General features: G+C 33.2%; 1 protein-coding gene across 1 annotated transcript in view; it reads right to left on the bottom strand.

Annotated features, from left to right (window-relative positions):
- The window catches only part of LOC132697093 (zinc finger protein 271-like), a 32,550-nt gene extending 7,149 nt beyond the window's left edge, over nt 1-25,401 (bottom strand). The window contains exons 1-5 of the mRNA XM_060662378.1: nt 25,165-25,401; nt 12,529-12,740; nt 11,922-12,107; nt 11,638-11,864; nt 3,626-3,776 (exon numbers count right to left, since the gene is read on the bottom strand). Coding sequence (XP_060518361.1) covers nt 3,626-3,776; nt 11,638-11,864; nt 11,922-12,107; nt 12,529-12,739 — 775 coding nt within the window. The 5' untranslated portion in view covers nt 12,740; nt 25,165-25,401. The remainder of the gene's footprint in view (nt 1-3,625; nt 3,777-11,637; nt 11,865-11,921; nt 12,108-12,528; nt 12,741-25,164) is intronic.
- Nucleotides 25,402-27,830: the final 2,429 nt, after the last annotated feature.

Here is a 27,830-nt window from a genome sequence, read left to right on the forward strand (position 1 = left end):
TTGCGGAATATGCCATTTTAGTTTTGCAAATAACTGTACAGGTAGATTGATTTTCCGGGAAATTTAATAGCATGAAAATCGCAGAGATTACAGTCTCTAGTATATCGTGAAGCATATTTCTGCAGCATAAATAACGAGCTGCGCCTATCGAAATAAATTATTAATTGGCAAAACGTCTTGTCGGATCAGTAGTGCTCGTTGAGATTTATGATTCATCTTCTGGCAAACTATCAATCATTGATCGTGCACAACCTCCGTTGCCCTTTGTGCACCTTCCACCACTTTGATTAATACTTATTGCTGTCATTAAAGACGAAAACTCATAAGACATTCAAGAAAAATTCTCAAATAATAATAAATAACCATACAATGCGCGCTTTCCTGTTCGTATAGATTGGCGTCTTTACATTCATATTAATGTGTTCCGTAAGGCGTCCTTTTTGTATACAATTATACTTATAGGTAATCAATCTTTTGTATATTATGCTAATGTGGGTATATCGGGCAGGAAGCGACCGACCATTTGATTTGTACTCTCATTTCAGTCTTTTTATTCCAATTTCACATCGATTGCGCTGTTTTTTGTTCATAACAAACTTGGAACCCAAACGAAGTTCTGATTTAGAAGAATAACTTGCAATTTTTCTTTCTCTTTTAATTTTAAGTATTACACTAATTAAAATTCGCTAATAGATTATTACGCAAATAGTTTGCTAAAAACCATTTTAGTCACGAGATTGTTTTGGAACGAGCTGAGCGCAGCGAAGCAAGTGTTTAATAAACGAGTCCCAAAGAACTTTACATACATATTGCAAGGTGTTAGTGTTTGTAAAGATTGGATGTTTTCGGCAGAGTTTAGCAATATTATTCCAAACATTATACCAAATAAACTTGTTTTAGATTTCAAATCCAATATGGGTGCCTTTAAGGAAAAATAATCGTGAAAACGTCTTCACTAACTGATCATCAACAGACGATGCTAATTTGGTTAGTTGAACACATGACCAAAATATTATATTTTTTGTGGTTATAAACGTATGCCTTGTATATATCTGTAACCATCGATTGGATTAAATGGGCTCAAAAAAATTTCAAAATGTTTCCCAAATTGGAAAATAATAAATAGTGTTAATATAAAAATAAAAATTATTCAGTTGCTTTCAAGATATAAAACATGGCGGTCAAGTCCCCACCACTTCTTACGATTTTGTTTTATTGTAACAGAAATTTTGCATTTCGCTGCACTATCCTGAGCGACGCTCGTACATAATTTTAATTGAAAATTCTCCGAAGGAAGTGCAACGGAATCTCTATTACTACGTTAATGGCCGCCAATATCTAGTGATTACGCGCACTTAACTTCCTTTGTAGCGAAATATACGTATGTTATTTTGTTACTTGTACCCTACTTTAATTTGCGATCAAAATACACATTTTCAATAAAAAAGTTAATGTTTATTGATAATTATTACGTTTTCAGTGATATCATTAATAAAACTAATATTTTGTGATTCTTTTTGTATGTCTGTTTAGATGGATTTGAACGTTTAACTATAATAAAAACTTTTACAGATAATTTAGATGTATTTAGTATAATTGATACGGCTCGCTCTTGGACTTTCTATATTTGATAAAATAAATAGATAGAATATTGGCAGTGCGAAATTAATTCCGACACAGACCTTTAGATTTCGCAACACTGGAATATTTACCAACCTGACTTTCTTTCGATGTATCCCTTTAGAAAATGAACAGCGTGTTACCGTAAAAAAAATCGTTGCTATATATTTACAAATCAAGTTGATGCCGTGATTATTAGTTGACTCAAAGTCGAAATATGAACTATAAATACAAAAAAAAACTATGAAAGCGTTTCCAAATTTGGATCGGAATCTTTCATTTTGTGAAAAGGAGGTTTAGTTTGTAAGACAGAACATTCAAACTCATTTTGTAGATTATAATCTCTTCTTTTGCCTTTAATATCCATTAATAGATCAATGTCTTTCTTTGTCAATTTTTGAAAATGTTGATGTAATAGATCGCCCCCCTTTCTTATCCGTGCTGTGCGCACACATCAAATGCCTCTAATGTGTTAATAGCATCTAGATTATTACCGACCAAATGGAACAACTCAGTTCAATCAATTGCTGAAAGATAAATTTTTAGATTTGAAATTGCTACAAAAGAAAGATAATTTGTCAGTCACTGTTTACATCTTATTAGTAATGGTGATGAGAAATCTACTAGATATTATCGCGGACCTCATCGTGTGTCGTGTACGTGTGCGGTACCGGAAATTTAGCGAAATCGTGCGTATTTTACCCCCTGCCACAGCGGCGTCGACCGTTTTATTTGGTTTCCGTTCGTGTGTGCATGTATGCTAATTTGAATTTCATTACGATTATGAGAAAATGTGTCTGTGGGCGATGACTAGATTTTCAAATATTGGGTCATTGTTGGTTAACAATATACTTTATACAGGATGATGCAGATGAAAGAACAGTTAACAATAAGGAGGTGGATTCGCAAAAGATTTTGAAACTAAATAGTGAGCATGATGGCTAAAAATATTATAGAGGTTTTAAATACAGAAATCGCACTTTGTGTTCCTATTCAAGTTTCGAACCTGATTGATCATAAAGAATAAATATAGTCATTCATAATAAGTGGTGAGTAAAAATCTCTAAACATGAATCCATTGAGGCGACAAAATTAGTTATCGTAAAAAAATATAAATGAAAGTAGGAATAATAGCAATAGCCTAAACTTACACTTTTAACTTTAATTCTTGTTTCTTTTGAAGTAATCCCAAATGTTTAAAAACAATTTACCTGCGATTTTTAATCCACTGAATCCACGTTTAATTTAGAATGCTAAAATTTGTAAGAAAAGTATTCATTGTGCTTAAAAATTGGGTCACAGTTGGCGCCGTTCTTATACCGAAAATGTCGCTAAACGTACGCGGGTTCATCAGGATACCTTTTCATTTATCACTAAGAGACAAACAAAATAAAATAGCTGCCATACGGTAGAATATTTTTAGTTCGGCAGCACTTCCGACATAATGGTTTCAGTAGACAAGTGTGCTAGTTACTCTGCTTCGATTAATTGATAGCAAATAATAATTACTCGCAAAGTCAAGTTTTCGCACGTTCATTAACACAAAATGAACTTCTTATAACAATTTCTCTTAAATTCATATCTTGGCGTTAAAGCTTACTTTAAGCTGTAAGCACTGCTTCATGAATTTGTTTCTATTGCATATGATCACATCTACACAAAGCTAATGTATTTGTGTTCTGGAAGCGATTTATTCAATAAAGCTGACAAAGTACATGAGTACATGCAAAAACACTATTTTCCAAAAATAATTCTAATAGCAAGATATTCCTTTCTCCAGAGCTACAATAATGGTCACGTGACGAATTTCAATCTGGAACATTGATTTCTTAAACTTATTTATTATATATGAGACCGAGTTATAAATGTTTCACATCAAAAGTTTAGTCTGAGTCAAAGGCTATAATTTGTTCCATTGCGGTCTTGTTAAAGTTCGCATTATAGGTCGAAAGTTTGAAGAAGTGTTGTATTGAGCAAGTGATTACCACATCAATAATTCACTTACCGGTATGGATGTATGTGTGTTTTTTCATGTCCGATTTTTGATGAAACCGTTTACCGCAATACTGACAGGGATACGGTCTCGTGTCCGAATGGATGAGCAGGTGCGTCGACAGCGTCGAAGACCGTTTAAACGATTTGCCACATTGTTGACACTGAAAAACAAGAGATTTATTGTTAGCCATATGCGAATCAAAATTAAATAAAATAAAAAAATAATTATTATTTTTACGTTGGATTTTTTGGAAAGCGTTTTTTTTTTCACAAGCGAGGTTGGAAAGAGTGGTATTATTGATCTTTTAATCAAATAATACAGAAGATCCAATTAAAAATTGAACAACAGAATGATTATAATAATCCTGAGCTTTTATTTATTATCTCTAAAACCGTTTATATTCATTTCATTATTCATTATCGTCGGTATATGTGGGACTTTTATACATAACATTTAAAAAATGACTTTGTATAAAAAAACTATCTCTAGACGTAAAAGTTTCGACTTAAACAGACGAAATTAATCAATTAGTTAATTTTTATTACCGTAAATATAACTAATAACAATTACTTGCATAATTTTTATACACATATGTTAAATTTCACAAGTTTGACAATAATTACGCTCTCATTTCCGGTTGTTGTGATATTGTATGCGCTTTTTTGATTTAATTTTTTGTTCACTTTTTTTAGATTAACTCTTAATATTGGTTTCAAACTAGAAGCCACTTCAATCCTAACCACAAAAAGTTATGATACAAATTGATTTAACCGTAAAATGTCTCTTTTTAGAAGATCAAGATTAAGATTTAAGTATGTAATTATTTTTGCTTATTTGCAATTGGATAACTTCGATTGTCTTGGTTAGTTTTGTTAGTTAAATCAAAAAGTGTTAAAATGCACCTAGAAGTTGTTGTGAAGAAGAAATGTAATTGCTCGAAAATTTCAATAACAACAAATGATTTATTATAATAAGGGAACTCGAATCGAAAGATTAATTATTAAATTTGAAGACGCTGTTTTTTAGATTATCAGACAACCATCGAAAATTTATCAAGAGTAATCAGAAAACTTCGACACTATTTACATAAATTAATATGGGCAAATGTCCCTTATTGTTTTCATCAATCGTTTCCATCTTTAATTACAGTGCCTCGAAAAAATTAAGGAGAGTTCGTGACGAAACGAAATATTATTCTGGGCTTTTTAATTGTGCTTTAGTAATAATTCATTAAGAAATACGCGATTTGTGTGTATTTACTGGACAGCGTTAATTGTTTCATATAATTTAGAAACAAAATGTTTCTATATTCAAATCTGATTGGGGATGATTAAGTATTAATACCCTAGCTTTAAACCTTGTTCGATAGAAATGTTTCGATCAATTTAGTATAAAATGCTTTCCCGATTTTATCTCTTTCAAAACAAAAAACTATGATCAAGCGTTTAAATTTACCCCTTACATTAGAAACTACGAATGATAGAAAAAATAGGAAAAGTTGCGTAGTTTCTAAATTTTTAATTTTTCATATACATTTTTTCATGTATATTTTTCATATATATGCTTAAGTCTTACCGTGTTCGACAAATCTTGAATTTTATATCAAAAATGACATTTGTAAGCTCTAAAATAATTAGCTATTTTTGCAATAAAGAAGCCTTAACTATTTAATTTTAGATGAATTCCTTGTGGAAAGGGCCTATTGTCATATATTAAGTGAGTATTTGGAATGTAAATTCTGGCCAGCGATTAAATTTCGCATATTTTTTTTATTTTCGTTTACTCTTTTTTCTATAGTTTGTATTTTCTAGGTTAAGGGGGCCGCAAACCATATTTCAGAAACCCTGTACAATTACGTGCAAAATTTAAAAATGGCTTCGGTAATTTTCCTCTAAAATCGTTAATCTCAGCTATATCAGTAAACAGTATTTTTATTTTTCAGGATAGATACAAGACGTAATATTGCTATTATAGTATGATGTAGCCAGTCCGTCTCTGGAACAGTAGGTACACTAAATAATTCCAAAGATTCTGTTTTTCATGCTATACGCCATATTAAAACGATGCCATTTACTTCCAGGTGGTTCAAAATATATTTAAACAAATTCGAATTCCACTGGCCCTTTTGGACGAGAAATTGTTAAAGGATCCGAAAGTTTCATTGATGAGTCTCATGAAATTTACAATCGATCCAACTTGAAGTTTAACTTTAACTAAGTTGCGAAGTAAACTTACACTGGCGTAATTGCTAATTAGACATGTAGGAAAGCAGGGAAAAATTAATAATGAGAATGTACAAATAAATTGTTCAGTTAGTGGGGTTTTATTTTTTTATAAAGGTTTCTCGTTGGTTTAAGAAAAACAAGTTAAATATTTTAAAAGGAACAGGGTAGGACAGATAAAAACGATAGTCAAAGACGAAACGATCGGCTTGACGAACAAAAAAAACTTTAATAAAAAATAGATCAATCGTACGATGTCTCGGGAATGACAAATGGTCGAAAATGCACGCTTAGATTTAATGAGTGGTATTTTCGATTAAGTTCCCTTTGCATTATTTATGCAAACATTAGCCTAAGAATGGTCCGATCATTACTGGAACTGACTCTATGATTTGGAGCGATGTGGATTTAATGTCGTAAAGTTTTCCGTTACTGAAGTTTGCCTTTGCTGTACATTATTCATGACTCAATAAGCAGGTATACGTTCGATTAATAAAGCCTTTACGTTAATGTCTTGTACGTCTTCAATAAATCTAACAATCGATTCTTGCGCCTCTAAACCGTTTAAAACGGATTCGCCGGCATGGGGATATCGTGTCGTGTTTTTATAAGATTAAAGTCAATATTTAATCCCAATCCTTTTTCATTACACACACTCACGTGCGTCCGGGGCCACTAATGGTTTTCAAATATATCGATCGCAATTAACTGCAAGTTTTACAAGTCGTATAGTGAAAACAATCTTTTATATTTTGTTCACGGGCGTTCGTCCTATTCAATCGTTTATGCCAATCCTTGCTGAAAAATTTACTAGGAATAGCAGGATTAGTTGATATGTTTTAGTATTACTTTAATAAGGATAATAATTTAAGAAAAGTATGTTGTTAAAAAGACAAAACCTGTTTGTTTTTACGAGCTAAATTAAAAATCAACTTTGTATTGCTTAGTGAAATGGAGCTTGTTCAATTGTTACCCTGATAGTTCAAAAATACTGCTTGAGATAGGATCAACATCAACATCAGACTGGGAAACCATCGATTCAGAAACGGATGATGTACTATACTTTGGATATCACGAACCAATAAGAACACTTTATTAACCATATGTTTTTAGCAAATTGCAATCTACCTCATTCTTATGGGGCTTGTTTAAACTTAAAACAAATTTTTGACTTAGACAAATGGAAAATAATTTCTTTGAACAGGATTTTCAATAACTAAGTTCGGGGGTCCTGTTTCATCTGCACATTGGCAAACTAGTTAATGGAGTTTTTTTATTACGCATTTGTCTTTAGCAAATTGCAATTTGCAACCAAAACTCAATTGAGAGATTGGAAAGAATTAAAAATATTTTTTTAATCTTTATGAGTGCTTTAAAGCTAACTTCGTGAACCGTAATTAAATGGATATCAATTTAAAATTTTCAGAATAGAAGAAAAAGACAACTATCTGATATTCTAACAAATATTATTGTACCTTGGTAACAATTCCGTACGTATTCCATGCTAATTATTATCAAAATACACCTTCAGGTGGGTTAATTCAGGTTGTTAATTTTTATTGCACCCATAGTAATTTGGATCTATTTGCTGCAAAACTGCTTACATTAAAAAAAATTGAAACTGAAATACTACTTCTGTATATATATATATATATATTTACAGGAAAATGGTTGTGCAATGGGAGCATCGATTTCCAGTGTTATTGCACAGTTAGTAATGGAAGATTTGGAAGAATCCGTACTAAAAAATATAAATCTTCATATCCCCCTATTTTATCGTTATGTCGATGACTGCGTAAGTGCTGTCCCAAAAACTGAAATCGATGATATTCTAGAGAATTTTAATTCATACAACGACAAACTTCAATTTTTAATAGAGATCGAAAAAAATAACGTCATTAACTTTCTAGACCTGAGTCTATACCACAGCAAAGATCAGATCAAAACCAAATGGTACACCAAAGATACTTGGTCATCTAGGTATGTAAGTTTCAACTCCCAACATCCCATCACCCAAAAAATATCCGCAATAATAATAGGTTTAGCCGACCGAGCTATTAAACTGTCCGATCCTAAGTACAGACAGCAAGCTATTAAAAAAACAAAACAAGCCCTAAAATTAAACTGTTATCCGGATGTATTAATAAATAAAATTTTCAATAAACGGATACATAAATTTTACAATCAAAATGCTGGTAACAAATCCGAGAAGAAAAATACTCAAAAACAATATCTCCCATTACCGTACGTTCCAGAGCTATATAAAATATAAATATAAATATAAATAAAATATAAATATAATATAAAAAATTATGTATGTTTTATTGTTGTGCATCTATTTTTATACAATTTTTAATCACTTTGTTTGTTCTATTGACTTGCACTAGTAATTTTTAATCATTTCAATGCTGACTCCTATACAAATTTTTACCTATGTTTTAATTATGACCAGGAAAACAATGCTATAAATAATTTTATTTTAAAATAAATTTTTGTAGGTTAAAATTAAATGTCTGAAGAAGGTCTTGAAGGCCGAAACGTCACAAAAAATAAAATGTTTCACAAGTAACGGAAACTTATTTTAATTTCACTAAAAAAGGACCAAAAAAAAACCCAAGAACCATTTCTTAAGAATATATAAAATCAAAAGGATCCAAGAACTCACAAACTAGAAATATATATATATATATATATATATATATATATATATATATATATATATATATATATATATATATATATATATATATATATATATATATATATATATATATATATATATAAGGGTACGCCAGAGAAACGGGACGACGGTCAGGTCTGAGAGCATCGGCCAATCGATATTCGATACCTAATATTTTACTTTTATAAATAAATAAGAAGTTAATTCCACTTTTCTATTTGTTCAAATCCTGAATTAATTCTACAACTTCAGAAGTGGGATTAGTAATTCCAGTGCTTTGCCGATTTCAGTGTTTTCGCTATGTATCACGACAAAATTTACGATGCCATAGAAAAGTTGCTGAAACTCGTAGCCGTAGTTCTTTACGCGAAAGAGACAGTGAAATTCGAATCTGGAGGGAATATGCGCAATGCTTCAATATACGAAGATATCCATCGGACAATACAATGGAACTTGTTCGAATACCACCTGAACCTGAATCTAAAAAAAGCTCAACCCCTCCTCTCTCTATAAGGTTGCCTAGTAAGCAGGAAAGTAGTGAGTCAATGTCAAAATCATAACAACATAAGTGAATTTAACCCTCTTGTTCATAATATTGTTGAATGGCTTAACGCTGTAGATGAATTGTCTGTTATACATAAAATTGTGTGGTCCAGCGAAAACATGGTGGCTTGCTTTGCCAACATGTTTGTTTGGTTTGCCAACATGTTTGTTTATTTGGAGCTAGTGCAAAGAGTTATTTATAGCAAAATGTTAAGTTATGTGTCTCAGCCTCAGGGAAGTTTGTATGAGAACTCACTCATCGATAATTCTTCAGATGTAGGAACTTGTTCGGAAGCAATACGGATAGCATTAACAACTAACATGCCTGTAACGCGCCGGGGTTGGAAATATCCAGAAAAAGAAAGGCTGATAATGGGAAATATTATAAATGAGCTATTAAAAAAAAACCTTATCTAAAATCAAATTGACCGTTTATTTGGTTATAAATACTTATGACGTTATGACGGATGGTTTATAGGAATACTTAAAAATACCTTTTTCTACTCCCGTCTGTAAAATACCTAATTACACACTGATCTAGCGTGTGGAAAGCGTCAATTTACCACGTCACTTTTATTTCCCCCGGATCCGAGCCACTTCGGACATTTCCGGGATTTTACCGTACGGGTTTGGGAGCAATCGGATGATTTCGGAGATATTTCAACACGTTAGGTAAACTTTTTAAGTCTCTCGTTTATTAAACACTCGCTCCGATCGTGTCAAATAAACTCGCGAGTCAAATGCCGTTTACCGCACTTGTCGCATAATATACTATTTCTACTTACAATCGCCCCGGCAATATTTCAGAAAAATTATTAATAATTGTTAAGATTTTAAGATTTAGCGAAGTAGACAGACGACATTTCAATCCCTGTAAAAATATTGAAGACATCCTATTAACTTTGACTGGTGCTAAATTTGTTCAACAAGAATGATCTAACTTTTAAATTAAATAAATACTAAACCAACCGACGCCAAAATTTTGCGCAGAATAAAAATTACTTGCTCCAGAAAATATACATAATGTACGATAATTCTTAGGATCAACCAATTATCTTGGGAAGTTCAACCAAAATTATGCGGAAAAATCAAAGTCATTCAGTGGAATACTTTATAAAGATGGAATTGGACAGAATTACAACAAAAATCTTTCACAGCACTTAAACATGCTTTGGCCACAAAAACCCGTTTTGCAAATTTTGAAACTGATTTGAAAGGAACAAAAATATGTGAAAATCTTAGCAGTAAGTTTTATTTGAATGTTCAAAAATTCCATCATACTTTATATGGGCGAAAAAAAATAGGCCGCGGGGTGATGTAGCTAAAAACAATATTAATACAAGATGAAACATGTAAATAATCATGTGACATGTAGATGCTCAAAGTCTAAACCCTCCATTGCAAGATATCTCCTACAAATTACTTCTAAACACATATATGGGCGTCAATTTTGTAAATATTTTGGACAGTAGCTCACTGGAGCTAGACAGAAGTAAAAAATAGACCAGTTTATTAGTTAAAATGCAAAATCCCAAATTTACCATGATGATATTGTGATATGGTGTTTTCCAAAAATGCGACGATTAAAAAAAACATTTAAAATTGTTTAAATAGCCTATATAAAGAAATCGGTAAAACAAAAAGAGAATATTCTCAACTTTTCGTCGTAATTGATGCTTTTACGAAATTTATCCCGTGAAAAACACAAAAACAAAAAACAAACACCAAAACATGTTTGAAGTTCTAAATGATATGATTAATAATTTTCGATTGTAAGCGACAGGGGATCTTTATGTACTTCACAAAAATTTAAAATATTTTGTACTAAGCGATGCATTACTCACTATGGGTGCGGATTGAAAAGACGATAGGTGGGATGATAATGTACTCAACATTCAATTCGGGTTTAATGGCACCTTAAATAGAGCACTAGGGACATTACCAAGTGAAGTATTGATGGGTTACTTGTATCTGGATAAGTTACATTTTTTGGCAAATAACTCATAAATACCCAAGTTATACTAGTCAAAAAGAACAGTGTGAAGCAAGACGGTCGGGACCAATGCCATTCAAAGTTGGGAACCTGGTTTTACTTCCTATTTGAATATAGTTGAAAATAACCATGGATCCAATTTTAAATTGGGGTAGGGTAAGCATTGGAGAGCTGGAAATACTGAATAAATTCTACAACACTTGTGATTTTAATTTAGATATTACCTTGTAATATTCGGGATACTATTTTTGAATTCTAGTTATATATTCTAGAGTATATTCTCCAATTCGAAATTCATTTTCAATGAGCATTCATTTATGAAACAAATGGATATACATATAAAATATCGGTGACTATATTAGCAACAATTATTAACTTTTTGGTAATTTATCCAATAACAAGGTACGAAGAATATCTCAACTGTCCTGAATCTCAAACAAAAGTGGTTGAGAAAATTTGATTGGTGCCCTAGTTTACAAAAACATGCCACACTGTCATCGCGTCTTTATAAAAATGAGTACTCAGTTTGTTGGTATTCCTCTAACAGGAAACAAATAAATTGCAAGGGTAGGATTTAACTCACCACAAATTGCTTTTCGCCTCCAACCGTATGGACTTTCATTTGGATGTCTTTTTCACTATCCCACTTCCACCGGCAATCCATCGATTTGACAGGACTGAAAATGGTGGTGTGAATACTGGTCTCAGGTTTGACGTTTTTCATTTCCTGTTCACATAGACTACCCGGGGACCATATACTGGTCGTTCGAGAACGTCCCTTTAAGGACAAGTTTAAGGGTGCCTCTTCGTCTAGATAAGGACAATGATTAATTTTCCTTTTCGTGGTAAGATATGTTTGGTACTAACCCGTTTTGGTTTTTTCCGGATTTTTTGCTTGCTCAACGTTACTTGCTCTTTCCGGGCTAAGCGGTTCTGAGGTGTGCGCGGGATTGTAAGGTAGAAATAGGCCTTGGATGGGATGCCATATGTATGGAGGATAGGAACAAGATATTAGAGGGTTGATTGAGCTGGCGTACATAAGGGCGCCCATACCTAGAAATAAAATAACAAAGGTACAGTTTAAATTACTGCAATATTAGGGAAAGGAAAGTAACAGTTTTCACTCACTTTTACTCTTAACCGATTAAGGAAAAACTATCTAAGCAAACACATGTGAATACATAATTAAACAATTCACTCAAACACAAGAAAAATAGACTAAAATATTTAAGATAGAGAGAGATATTTAAGAAAAACTAGAGAGTAAGAGTTTGAAACAACTAGGATTTCGATGATATACCAAATACTGAAAACTTTATAGTATAAAAGGGTAATTAGCCTCGTATACTTTGTATACTATAAAATTTTCAGTATTTGGTATATCATCGAAATCTGATTTGTTTCAAACTCTTTCTGGATTATAGCACTTCTGTGCACGTATAGCATCATTCCCCGTTTCCCCGATAGTACTTACTATCGTTTCTGATATCCTTAGGATAGACCAGAGAAAACGCGCTGTGTCGGGAGCCAGTTCCTGGAAGAGGAGATCGCGGAGATGCAGGACTTATACTCCTGCTGGATACTTCGACAATGGGACTGCAAGCGGGGCTACACACTGGCGACCTAGGGGGCGTATCTCTTGAAGCCGATGTGTAAGGTGAGCCTAACAACGCCACCTTAGGCATCCTGAAAAAGTAAGTAAATGGATCGAGAGCAGCCCTTTAACTAACTCAAAATAAATATTTCCAGAAACTTGCCTTGCGACCTGTTGCTATCAAATTATAACTTCGTTGTATGGTTTTCAAAACGAGTAATAACGTTTTAAAAGAAAATTATATATTGATATAAATAATGCGCCAGCTACTTCTTGTTATATCAAAAGTGCTAAAAAATGGTAAAAAACGTCTATTGTATTGTATTGTATATTGTTCTATGAGATTTAGAAATTGTTGACACTGGAAAAAATTGATCAAAAATTAATTATAAACTTTTTTGAATGTATGTAATTTTTGAAATATTAATATTATTCTAATATTCTTTAAAAAATGTAAAATATATAATGAACTCTTCTTTTCCTTAGACCTGTTTAATCCAAGCATCCTTCTAGCCCTTTCTTGGTCGATCAAGAATCTTGCACTTATCCCTGATATCTTCTCAATCTTCTCAATGTTGCTCAATGCTCTTATATATGAGGACTTTTGTTTCTGTTGCCACAAGTGTGTTGGACAACACCGCATCATTGATGCATCCCGATATAGCGGACGCCCTAATAGTGTGAAGTCTGACTTCCCCGTTGATATTCTTGGTTTTTGTTATTTGGGCACCGGGGTAGTTTTTTCAGGATAGTGTTATAAAGTTGGAACTTACAAGGTAACGGTTCTTTAGCTAGCGTGTCTGACTTTTTCGAAGATAGCTTAAGCTAGAATTTCTCACAAAATAGTGCAAATTCATGTAGAATCCTAGAATCGTCTTAACATTCCGCAAGTGGAGCTGCTTTAACGGCATAACGCACCATATTAATATTTTCATATTCCATTCAGTTTTTTATTATTTTGTTCACCACGAGACATATGAAATTAATAAGTCACCTTGCCTTATTCACTGGCTAACTGGAATTATCCCCCAAGTTGTTGCTCTACCCTGATTCCTAAGAAATTCCTAGTGAATATCTCCTGGATTGGTCTAATTATTCCAGCTGGTATGCCATTTTCAGGACACGCTTCAATGTCAATTAAACACATCTTTTAGTTTTTGGATTGATTCTATTACTACAAATGAAAAATAGGTGAACAAATTATTTGGATATTCCAAAGGATCTCTCTTCTGAATTCGGATCATTCTTCAAATCCTCTTTTGGCTAACTAACCATAGAACTCACCATATTTTCAGTGTACCCCTACTCAAATCACTTTTTATCAGCCTTATCCATTAGTTGAATCCTGTTCTTACGGTTTTAAAGATATTAGACACGTCTAATACAAAAGTATTCGAACAGCAGAGTAATTTTGTGGTATCACTATCTCTTCCCAAATTAATAAACCAACCGAATTAATAAAAAAAAGGATGTTCCATGTGGCAGTCTATTTTGCTTCGCACCTATAATCCGCAACATGGTAAGCATAAACTTTCTAAAAGATTTTGTTGCTTTTTTTGAGTACTAACCAGTAAAGCATAGGCACATACTATATCATTTAAAAGGACTTCTAATTCTGTTTCAGAATAGTTGATATTTGTATTGATGTTTGTGTCTAGCGGTAAAATCACAAATGTTAAACCACCTGTATAATGTAGGATCCCTCTAGCACAGAACTAGTAGTAGCGCTTATGAAGTGAAGCTTGTTCCTCGGTAAATTTTACGCCGTATTATATCTTGATCACTTTCATGTACACTCGAGAAAATGTCAGCATCGCTTCTTTTTTTCCTCGCTGAAATGGGATTATTTACAATTTTCCATGCAGTTGATGTTGGAATTTTCGTCAATGTGGCCGTTTCTTCTAAAGATGCTTGCTTGCTGGCACCACGTTCAATGAGAGTCAAATAAACATTGTTTATAACTTCCTTAGTCTCAATAGGATAGTGTTTTCTACATTTGGGAGGGAGCATCTCCTGAGATACACTAGACTCGCACATATTTTGCATAATTCGCACACGATTCAACGCACGCTGTATCACACACGAAATATGAATGATTACTAATAAACTTAAACTAAGTAGTATACCAAACCAAAGAATATCAAACAAAGGTAAGTATAAAATTATTTTCTATTACGGACCACAATTTTACCTGAATTTAAATTCCGAAACTTTAGGTAATAATTTTGTTGCATTGTATGTTAATGACCACCCTTGGATAATCCCATTCAAAAGCAATTGGTCACTTTCTTACATCTCTCAACAGACCATAACGCACAATATATATAAATATAAATAACTAAATTAATATAAATTTCATTGTGTTTTAAAAATTATTTCGGTCAAATGACGAGTCAATTGATACCAAAAAATTTGACCGGTCGATTCCACAACTCTACACATTGCAAAAAATATATGAAATGCAAGGGAGCAAATTTCCAAATAATCATATGTCTCGCTTTAAATAAGCATCCTATATAAATTACAACCCAAAAAACTGCGCACTAAATAATCTTTGAAAATCGTTTTGTATTTTATTTTTCCTTTTGCTACTAGCATTCATTTTATTCGTATTTTGATTCTATATAATTTTTCAAAAGCATTGAGACTGATTAACAACAAAAACGCAAAACAATAAAAAAGAATTGATTAAAATTGCGATATTGAAATTAACACGCAGCCAATGAACTACACACTTCTTTGACAATCGGTATCCAGGTACCATTGTCACTTTAGAATCTCTATTTGTTGGCATAGAAGATAATATCAAAATTTTCCATCGCCTATAGCTTCAATTTGCCCCGCAGGTCACTAACAAGATCGTAATCTGGAGAAACATCTGAGCGATTCCAAAAATGACGCGGCTAATGTTTTCATTTCCCTGCCACCCGCCGTCTGTGGTAATATCGGACTTTTATTTCGTCAACACGCAAAGTCGTACATCAACGAAAATTTTAATGTCCAATGCGTGCCAGCGATTTTAAATCGTCCCCAGAATAAGAACAACTAATTGTCATTTCCCATATACATTTACCTTCGAAGCAAAGCAATTACGTTGACAATCTCGGGAAACAATATATGAAATCACCGTTCGTTCGTCCCTTCGTCTGTTGTGTTGCGTGATCGGGTCTTGTCCACTATATACCAGGCATGTTAATGGCAAACGGTATTAACCCACCAGGTGACCATATATACAATCCCCTCACCCCAAAATTGATTTATTTTTTTACCGGATTAAGGTGTTCGCTACATGCTCATCATGGATAAAGGGACAGAGAGTGAACGTATCGATCGACTGGGGATTGAGGGATTGTTTACCAGAAATGTGTATTATTGTATTCAGTAGAAGTTGAACGCTTAACAAATCATTCAAGTGAATGTAAAACAGTGATTTTTTAAGGATGATTTCTTATCGGTTTGACAAAAATCGCAATGATTTCTTATAATGCACTGGCGTATAGAAAATCATACGCCACGCGAAATACATCGAAGCAGTTTACTACACTTTTTGATATGATATTACTGACCAACAAAGATACTGGAAATAGAAAAGTACCTAAGATGGCATTTACGTATTTAGAAAAGTGGATGAAAAATAACTCCTCGATTTTAAAAAGTACTCGCAATTGGATTGCGAAACCTATGCATTGCTGCGCTTAAGCAGATATAAAATTATTAAATAAGATGGTGAGAAGCGTTGAAGAAATATTGATAGGGCAACAAGGCTGACAATTCAGAATTTTTATTAGAATAATTTTTAGATTATAGGTAGAGTGGAAATTTCTCGCGAAAATTGTTTGGATAAATATTCCATAAGATCAAAGGATTTACATCCTCCCTTGAAATTTTGATTATTTTAGCAACATATATTACAACAAAATAAACTAAAAAATTTTCAAATCGGTGATTTTAACACTGTCCTCTAAAATAATAATAATAAATATATAAAATGAGGTAAATCACTAAATATTTTTATTGCTTTCATAATCGGATTGTTACAATCAATATTAGTTCTTGGAAATATTTGAAATCGCACCGTTGCATCATCATAATTATGTTATACATTTCTGTTCATGATTAAGATTTTATAAACAAGTTTTCACTCTTCAGTTTTCAAAATTTCCTTTAACCGATTTAAACTAAATTCCGGATAAATTGTGCTTTTGCCCAGCGATAACTGAATATTATCTTGAGAAATAAGTAAAGTGGAATATATATTTGTATTTGAAATATTCAATAATTGCTTCATTAAGCAGTTTCTTCAAAAAAAAAAAAAATATTGTAGCAAAGGAAAAATGGAAATTTGGTAATTTTTTGATACTGCCTACGAAAATGAAAGACATGTAGAAATTTAAGTTGATGATGCGCGTAGTAAAAAACTACTTGCCTAGCGTTATAAGTTTATTTCGTATTGTAATGTTTACGTTTACTTGCTGTGCAGTATTAAAGTTCAAAACGATTACAGCCTCATAATAAACATTTCTACCAATATATCTGGAAAGAATCATAGAATGCACAAATATATAGGGCGATTCAAATAAAAATATGTTTTTTATAGCTACGCTTTATAAAATTCAATGCCAAACTAATTGAGTAAGTCGAATGTTGCAACCTCTCTGGCACTTGGAACAAAAGAAAAATGTTGGGGAAGTACAAAACTACGATATAATTGCTTTTCACATTGCCACATATGCCGGTATCACTACACAGGTTCTAACTGAAGCCGATTATAATTGTAGGCTATTGCATTACGATCCAACATAACCGTTACCTACCTATTGGCAAGATTCAATTTGCCTACATTTCGACTAAGGTTCCAACACGATACAGAGTTTGCAGAGGAATTTTAAGAGTCCATAATACCTGTTTTTAATAACAACAAAGATAATTACCACAGTAGACAACAACTGCTTAGTATTTGAATTACAGATGTAATTTTCAATCTTCTGGAAGTGGCCGGTTGATATGTTCATCAATTTGGTAGTGTTCCGAAATTTCAATTTTGAAGTACTATTAAAAAGCTATTAATTTGTTTGTCTGGTGGATCCTGTGAACGGCTCAAGTATGGAACAAAATCATTTAAAAATAAGATATTGGATTTAAAGAAAATGCTCGTACACACATATCACAATTATTTCTTTGCAGTAAATACAACATATCAATACCATGTTCTTTTTTTTAATTCAACACAATTTTTTAAATCCATTTTCGAATTCTGTCTCAAATTTTACTCATAATTCATATAACATAACCTATACCCCATCTTTTAGTTTTTATGAGCAAAAAAGCAAAAAACATTTCTATTTCTAAGGAGAGTAGGGGAAAGGAAGGCATAACGGATCCTGCAAGTCCGTTTAAATCCTTCAAATACTATTTGCACCATCTCTACAACAAAGTTGTTGACATCAAATTTTCCTGCACGCAACAAGCTTCGGACAGATGACTACAAGCCGGCAAGATCGACCTACGAAATTTTAACAAGGTAAGCCATAGTTGGTAGAATTTAATATAAAAATGAAACAATATTTTAATGCCTGTACTTTTTACCTCTATAATAGGGTGCGCAGATACTACTAAAATATTTAAGAGTAAGATATTAGCTTCAAATTATATTTCTTTGTTGTTCTATATTGATACAAATTCCAGTTCGTTTTCTAGAATATTGCAAATATTGGATCATTTTGCCTTCCTGGTACATTTTGGCTAAATAACGTCTTTTAAGCAAACCTTTTAATATTCTCAGATGGTTAGAAAGACCGAATAATCAATGAAACAAGTAATAATTAAAGTTGCAACTAAGGCTATGGAAGTTTGAAAGGCTTCTGAAAATTATAATGTCCCTAAAACAACATTAAAACGTCAACTACAGCTTTACAATTAAAACAATCCAGATATTGATACAGCAACAGCGAAGAAAGTGGGGAGAATTGATATGGTATCTAATAAAAATCAGGAGAAAGTGCTTGCTGCGCACGTAAAAGATATGGAGGCCAGGTTCTTTGGCCTTTCAACAAAGGATTTGAGATCTTTGCCATACAACTTGGCAGAACGAAATAATATTCAGCATAACTTTGACCCAAGTACAAGGATGGCCTGTAAACATTGGTTTGAGAATTTTTTAAAACAAATTCCCGATCTTAGTTTTCACAAAGCAGAAGCCGCCTCAAACTCAAACTAAGCAAAACTAACCATAAGCCACATCAGCTGCAGGGTTTAATCGGATTTCTTTTTACTTTTATTTGGAGCTACCGATAATTATAAACTAACACCAGATATAATATATAACGTAGACGGGACGGGCATGACCAGGACATCGAAGACATTGCCGAAAATAATCAGCACAAAGGGTAAAAAGCAAGTTGGTGTATTAACGACGACTGAAAGGATCCAAATACTAATTACTGTATTTTGCTTGAATGTAGAGGGCTCATACATGCTACTCTTATTTGTTATTCTCATGAATAATGCCTCTCGAGATTCTTAGGCGGATTGCCGGAGTGCCATGAGAGCGGAAGGATCCAGAAGGATATTTTTGCGAAGATCATTAAATTTTGCAGAGGTTCGTTGGAAAATCCAGTGTTCTTTTTCTTAAACGGGCATGGCAGTCATACAAAAAATTTGAACATCATTAATAAGCATGGGATTCTTTGATTTCCACCACACTGTAACCACTATCGGCAGCCACTGGACGTGGGTTTTATGGGACCACTATCTACGTATTTTGCTGACGCAGTAAAGCGGTGGGCCAAAACGAACCCAGGGCGGGTGGTCACTTCATTTTAAATAGCATAATTCGTTTGCCGCAACTGTAATATGGCCAACAGACCCCAATATATTTACTGAAGCAGATTTCTGGCAGTAGACACGACCGATATTTTCGACAATCACCAGACAGAAGAAAATATGAAGGCATCTCAGCCATCTTGTTTAAAGCCCCTAATTGATTTAGGCGTCGGCGTCGCTTTAAGTCCTGGACCTGACCACGATGGAAGCATATATTCTGATATTTGCAAGCCTAAGAAACCAACCCATTAGCTTTTACCGATGCTGTCGCTCCAAATTCGAACCAGGACGAAAGTGATGATTCCGACAATGAACCACTTGCAGACCTCGCCATCTACCAGACTTCTTTAAATAAAAGCTTTATGGTTTCGCCTGAACAGATCATGCAGACACCAAAAACGGAACAAGCAAAAAGGGTGACCCGAAAAAGATGTAAGACCCCTATGATTACATCCTCGCCCTATCAAAAAGAACAGAAGACGCAGAGTGTCTGTATCGTCACTATTTGTATTCAACGTCAACGGAAGGCTGGATCCAGTGTCTCACATGTAAACGTTGGGCTCACTGTTCCTTCGCTGACGCTGAAGATGAAGACGAAGAAGTGGTTTGTACTTGCGAAACATGCAACGATTAAATGTTTTGTGTTGAGGTCCATTATGCCTTCTTGCGGGTGTCGTTGTACCTTCCTATGAAGGCAAAATGGACTAAATGTTGTTTTCAGATTTTGTTGTTTGTTAATTTTCAATTATGTTTAATATGATATCCCATAGGAAACATACAAATATAAGTTCAGTTTATCAAAAGTGTCGTTCATATTTTTTTATCCTGATCATAACTTTAAGGGTACCATTTTGTCTTCTGTGCCCTAAATGAAACTCAGAGAATTGAAATTTTAATTTTTATTGGATGTGGATCAACGTTTGCATACTATACTTTTTTAAGACCATTATTAGAGTGCCCATCAGCGTATAACTAAAATCAACCGTGAGTAACGAAATTTACGTGACACTTTCTGCATGCGCCTTCGCTGTATAATTGTTTATTTTGGTTAGGGAGTAGAAAAATATATTTTTGATAAGAAAACAATTCATGACGCGCCTTTCTGAAAAGTCAGCTCATCAACAAAGAGCAATCGACGCACACTATTAAGCTTAAACAAAGTGATTAATATAAATATATACAGATAGCTAATTACCGCGGGCAATCGAAGTAAGCTATAATTTACTTGTTATCGCGAAACTTTAAAACGTTTTTCTGCTTTTCAGATTTCTAACGACGTAGCGGCACGTGGAAATTTTGATGGGTAAACCAGTGACGCACCTTCCCTAATGGGAATGGTACAACGTATAGTTTCGTTGTACTATTTTTTTTGTCGCAATTAAGTTGTTTTGATTGTCAACTCTAATGTTTTTTACACAATTTAAGTCGAAAGCAAAGTATCGTGATTATAGTGATTACACTGCTAACTAATTGAATCGATTAAAATTGAATTTAACTGATGCAGTTGGCGTCGTTTCTCAAAGTATCTCTAAAATATCTAATTATGCACAGATCAAACGTGTGGAAAGTGCCACTTTAAGACGCCAGTTTTGATTAGTTGGCAATGGGATGTTTTCGCTAGATTTTAGCTATGTAATTTCGATATTCGTCAGCTCCCGCAGTCACGTTACGCATTACCTCTTCACTCATTCGTTTATTAAGCACTCTCTGCTATCCTCCTCTCGTTCTAAATCAATGTAATGTATTATTACAATTGCTGACGTTTGGTAGATATACATTATTAACAGGACAACACGTCAGTTTCCGATGATTTTGGACTTGACTCGGAATGCTTATTTCGTGAACCTTTCATTCATTCGTAGGACCGGGACCCGACGGTATACCTGTGATACTGGTGCAGAATTGTAAATTCGTTCTATCCGAAATTTTATTTAAATTTTTTACTTTTTCACTAAGTTGCGGCGTTTTTCCTTCATATTGGAAAAAATCTTGTGTTACACCCATTTTCAAAGATGGTAACAGGGCTAACATAAAAAACTACCGCCCCAGTTTTTAAAATCTGCTTTTTTTCGAAAATATTTGAGGATATAGTTTCCGATTATGTCACCCCTCATTTTAAAAACGTTATTATAACCGAACAGCATGATTTTGTCAAGGGAAGGTCAACTGTTTCGAACCTCCTGAGCTATGAGCGTTCGCTGTTGGGGGTCTTCGAGAATAAAAATTACATTTCGTTAGAGACTGTTACGACGTCTCGTGTCCCTCAAGGGGGACATCTTTCCACATTCTTTTTCAATGTTTTCATTAATGACTTAAAAAAATATTTTTCGCTTTTGCCAATTTCTTGCATTTGCGGACGATTTAAAGCTCTTTAAGGTTGTAGCATTACCTCTTGACTGTCATCGATTACAGGAGGATCTTGATAGGTTTTCTTTGTGGTGTAGACAGAACAATTTAACTCTTAATACAAACAAGTGCAACATTGTAAGCTTTAGTAGACCCAAAGATCCATTTCATTTGAATTCTGGATCGCTCGAGAGACGGAACCTAGTTAAAGATCTTGGAGTTTGGCTCGATTCGGAGCTCACATTTGCATATCACATTGATTTTATGACTAACAGAGTTATTCGATTGCTTGGGTTTGTTTTTCAAACTTTGAAGGGTTTTGAAAACATCTTTACGTATAGGGAGCTGTACTGTGCACTTGTGCGTTCAATTTTAGAGTACCTATGCTAGCTGTGTCTGGCAACCACACTATGCAATTCCTTAGAGGGATAGGTTTTAAATTTGTTAATGTCATTTGAGGAAATAAACTACGATAACTAATAACTAAATATAATAAAATAACTTGATGGATACACCAGATCTTCTGGCATCTGTTGGTTTTCATATTTCTCCTATTAATGCAAGAAATAAGGCTCTTTTTAACATTGATTTTCATAGGACCAACTATGGTGTTAACTCGCCTTTGAATCGAATGTGCAAGCTGACAAATATTTTACTCTCAAATAACGAGCGTATTGATTTATTTTCTGACTCTCTCAGCAGTTTTAATTGTAAAGTAAAGAAGACTGTTTTTAATCAACCCGTCGCCTTGTAAACTTGGTGGTTTAGCAATTGTAAGTGTTGTTTGGATTAAGTATTATTACTCGATTGACATGTGTGTTTACTATTTTTCTTGGGTTAAACTATATTGTAAATGCTAGATGCGTCAATAAAAATTTTAATTTAAATTTTCATTTCTACATTTTTCCCTAGTCGACTGAGGTACTTTCATTGTCCTTATATCATTTTATAAAGCCAATTTTGTATATATATTTGTATTTTCTGCCGGGAATTGGTTCAAGTAGAGTACTGTAGAAAAGTTTGTATTTTTCATGATCATTATGGTGTAAGGCAATAGTGCAGCCAAGTTTGTGATGCTGTGTGCTTGGGATGATTTTCCCGTAAGTTCAGGATCGGCTCACATCATAGCATACAAGGGTTTTGTACGATCATTTCTTTGTAGATTTCCATTGGTAATTGTTCCAATTTGAAGTTTAATGCATACGGAAATGAAGTATCTACTTATAGCTACTTTGAAGTAGTGCATAGTGCATAGTAGGCTGGGGCTGGTTCTGACAGACGGCACTGATAGGTGTATAGAGAACGCTATGTTGACACTGGAAGGAGATAAATGGCCATGCTATAGGCCGACATTCTGCGTGAGTTAATTTTAAGTTAATTTTCATTTTATAGCAAGAGCGTGTGTTGTAACATTAATGTTCTAATGCTTTCTGCTGAAATATTTGAAGAAACGTGAGGAATAATTACTGGTCCATAAAACACTCAGTTGAAGCGTGCTCAATTATATTAAAACAAAAATTCAAAAATATTCTCAAAACTGTTTTAAATGTTCCCTCACAACAATAATGCGTTATTCATTTAAACCTATATTCTTATGATTATATTTACAAAGGGGATAAGAAGACGTTTATAAGAAGATGAAACTGGGTTCCTTATGGTACGATACGAATTAGTACATTTTTTAAGGGCACTAGACAATACCTAAGAATCAGTAGCCAACATAAATTCCAACGGTCAATTTGCGTAAGTATATGTTATTGCAGTTTTTGCGACCCTTTTTTTTGTGTTTTTCTCGATATTCAAAACGGGTAAACACAAATTGTGTGTGCAGAAAAAAATAAAACATGTTAGGATTGGGATATCTCTATATATTTCATTACTGTTTTTGTGGTTTTGCATATGCTTTTTAAATTGTATAATTTTTGTCACACACGGTGGCACACGTTTCAATGATACTTTCAAATAAATTGTTTTTTCGCATTTTACTTAAAGTTACGGAAGTATAGGATTTATTGTAAAATTTAGGACACTTGGTATTAACATGCAATTTATTTTGTACTTCAGCTTCACATGCTCCTTGTTTTAAAATCGCCACGTTCCCACTACTACATACCACGAATTCAACGTGTTATTTAATTTTTCTCACATTTGGCTTATTCTCAAAATGTCATTTCGTTATTACCATGGTTGTACTTACTCCAGTCATCTTCGGTTTAGATTTAGGTTTAGGTTTAAGTTTTTTTTGTTCTAACGTGATTTTTTTCAACTCAATTTCTATTTTTAAAAAGATTTGTTTGTTGGATTGCGTCAATGCGTCCTGAGGATACGAAATTGTTAGGTTCCTTGAGTAAAACAAATTATAAAAGGTCTGATTATTGACCTGTTATTCTAAGCTTTTTCACTATCTGCTATAGTTTGACCAACAATTTGTTTATGTTTTAAACATACACAAAATTGTCGGTCATAGTGTAGCAGATAGTTAAAAAGCTAAAATAATGTGTCAAAAATCAGGATCCTTTATTCAATTTGGTAGCTATCGAGAATTTTAAAAAATTGTCTGCGTGGTAGTGAGAAGGAAAATGTTATTCATTTAAAACAATTGATTGATTGATTTGATTAATCATTGTAATTTTTTCTAGAATATAAAAAAATATTTTTCCCAATAAAAGTTATGAGAATTAATTTTCCTATTTTATAGGTTGTACATTGTGAATCTATTTATTTGTTATTGTTAAGTTACGCTATCAGTCTTTTCATTTCTAATAATATTTTTATTAATTGCAATTAGAGAAACTAGAACGAAATTCCTGTATTAGTTTCAATACTTTTAGGCAACACTACTAGTACTACTACTAAAATAAATTAAGCATATACATTTGGACAGTAGAATGGCGAATAAGAAACTTTCAAGGATTTCTCTGAAAACACAGCATAGAAGTATGCAGATTGTCAAAGGTGTAGAGTTCAATGAATAGTCAACAACATTAGTGCCACCTACACGAGTTATCCAAAGAAATCACGTCAAGAGTAGACAAAAATAAGATCAACTTTCACCTTGCAATACTAATAAAGGACAGGTTACTAAAACTTTGTTTTGAGTTTGGACAATAGAAAACAATCAAACAAAATAATTGGTTTGGCACTGTAATACAGACATAAAGGTTTAAGAATGCCAAGAATTGCATTTTTATCCAAGGTACAAGCAATTTGAAATATCAAGCAGTCATTTTTATTAAATTAAAATTATATTCTGATTGAGGAATATTAAAAAAAACTATTTCAACCGAATTGAATAGCATATTCTAAATAAGTGTAGGAAAAGCGATTAAATGAAAATGTTCCACTCACCTTGCTCGAAACAAGTGGTTCAAGCACTGCGATACGTTCTCACCATGTCACTAAAATGCAAAAACGATGCGCTTCGCCCAAAACGTCACTAAATTGTTCGCTCAAACATACGGTCAGAATATGCGAATATCGATAACGAAATCAGTTTAAAAGATTTGCGAAAAAACAAAAGAACCAAAGATTAATCGGAATGATAAAAACGACGTCAGATTTTTCAGCCGGCGACACTACAATCCGTGGCAGATAACACCTAACTGAAACATACCTTAATAAAAGTTAAGGTATAAAGTTGAGTTTCCCCTCTACGGTATCAATTTACCTGGGTAACACGTGCGTGAGGAACACCGCCCGTCGGACTCCGGTATTGGCGGGAATTGCTTCGTGGGTTGGGTTTGGTGTTGTGATTGTCGAGGATTGGTGGGCAGAGTGTCTTAATTCTCAGGTAATTCGATGATGCCGCCAACTGATTTGGTAATATTTTTTCCAGTTCCATGTCTAATTTACAATTCTGGTGGCAATTGATGGCTTTCAATTAGTATACAATGGGGAATTAACGCTGCGAATGATTAGGTTCCTAGAAGAATTGTCAGATGCGTCTCCATTGTCACCCTAATCAATCAACGTTTACGTTTGCATTGGATGGTAATAATATGTAGATTGTGTTTTCGTCTCTTGCATTGCCTATAATAATGCAACCAATGAACGGTTTTTAGCTAGTAGTTATATAAGTTAGGATTTTTGTTTTATTCCCCAAGTACAAAATAATCCATAAAATAGTTTTTTTTGACGTTTTAAGTATTCTTTCACAAATTTCTAAAATGTTTCAGGGTTTTGCGCCTAACTATGCTATGCTATACCTAAGTAGATACCTATACCACTTACTCAATAAAAATATTTTTGACGCTATATGGGTAGGCAAAACAAAAATATGGTCTTCGTATTATAGACTTTACTTATATTTTAATTCGTACAATCAAATCGTTTTATTTTCTAAAGTGCCACAAGGTTAAGTGTTGAAGCTATTGATATTCTTAATTTATCCAGGTATGGTCTGTTCGTAGATATAAGAAAGTGACCAATTGCTTTTGACTGGGATTATCCAAGGGTGGTCGTTAACATACAATGCAACAAGATTATTACCTAAAATTTCGGAATTTAAATTCAGGTCAAATTGTGGTCCGTACTAAAAAATAATTTTATATGTTTAATATTGTTTGGTTTGGTAGTATACTTAGTTTAAGTTTATTAGTAATCTTTCTTATTTTGTGTTGGGCAAATTCTGTTAAACATATAGAAAAAGCAGAACAATCGTATATCCATATTGCAAATAAAACAGAAGAAATAATAATTAAAACAGGCGATGATAGCGATAGTGATACTGATATATTAGTTAAGTAGGTAATCAAAATAATTTGTAATTTTGTTTTAGATTTAAATATAAATACATACATAAATAAATAAATATTGTTTAGTATATTTCCTAACAAAACCCCAAATAACTAACTTCTAAGCAAAGTACGGACCTGTTCGGCCTTATTTCATTCTTACAGTTTGCCTGGGTCTTTCCTTAATTCGTATAGGTTAGTCACTTTCTTATATCTATGAACAGACTTTATCTGGTAAGATCTTGGGGTGCGATATTTGTATTCCCAGTGACTTTTCCAGTAGCCATATTATCAATGAAAAGATATATGGACATCGTGTTTAAAAATTACTTGTTTGCAGAAAATTACCGCTGGCTAGGCTTGTTTCGAAAATATAACCAACCCAAGATTCCTGTCTCGGTCTACTTTTTTATACGATTCTAATCTACTTCCTATCATTTATCTATCTATCATATATCTACCTATTAATTTTATTATTAATTCGCTCCTTAAGATTGAAAAAATAGTCATATATATACATATACATATGTTTGTTAATTTATGTTACCTCAAAATGCTCGAAAAAAATTAAAGGAAGAAATTAAATATCATTACTCAGCGCCAGATATGTAAGTTTTCTTCATATAAGTTTGATTGCAATGGTTTTTACAATTATGTGGTTGATTATTATTAGCTGGGTTGCAATTTTAAATAAAATGGAGCACTAGAATTTCATCCATAGATATCGTTGATAATGAAACTGCAATTCAAACTAGAAAGGATCTGATTGCGTGTTGTGTAGTCGAACTTCATATAAGGTACAACCTCTACTAGAGAAAATTTAAAAATGGTACATTAGAGGTGTATCCTTTCAGGACTTGATGGATGAGGACTGAGGACTGAGGACATTTTATATTTTACGTTTTTACAAGACAAGACTGCAAAATATAAACAAATGTAGTTCCTGGGATACTCCTCTATTGAATGTTGAACAATGGCATTAAAATAACTGGAAATTGAGTTTTTGTTATTCGCATATCTCCAAATGGCTCTCGTTATTACCTCCAAATTTTGCCCCACTTCAATTACGGTATGACGTAGAATCGTATTATTCCAAGAACGCACATCACAGTATTAATTTGCTAACGGTTATTTATGTTGATTTAGTCGACTAGCTATTGACATTCCCCGTTCATCATTCCATTTCACGTAAACGACCACTGCCAACCACCTATATACGTTGCGACAATCACAACAAAGATCTTCAATTTAGGAAATGAATTAATTTCCATAAATCGAAAA

The sequence above is a fragment of the Cylas formicarius genome, unplaced genomic scaffold (assembly GCF_029955315.1).
Source record: "Cylas formicarius isolate icCylForm1 unplaced genomic scaffold, icCylForm1.1 PGA_scaffold_1__22_contigs__length_36826433, whole genome shotgun sequence".
NCBI classification, from domain to species: domain Eukaryota; kingdom Metazoa; phylum Arthropoda; class Insecta; order Coleoptera; family Brentidae; genus Cylas; species Cylas formicarius.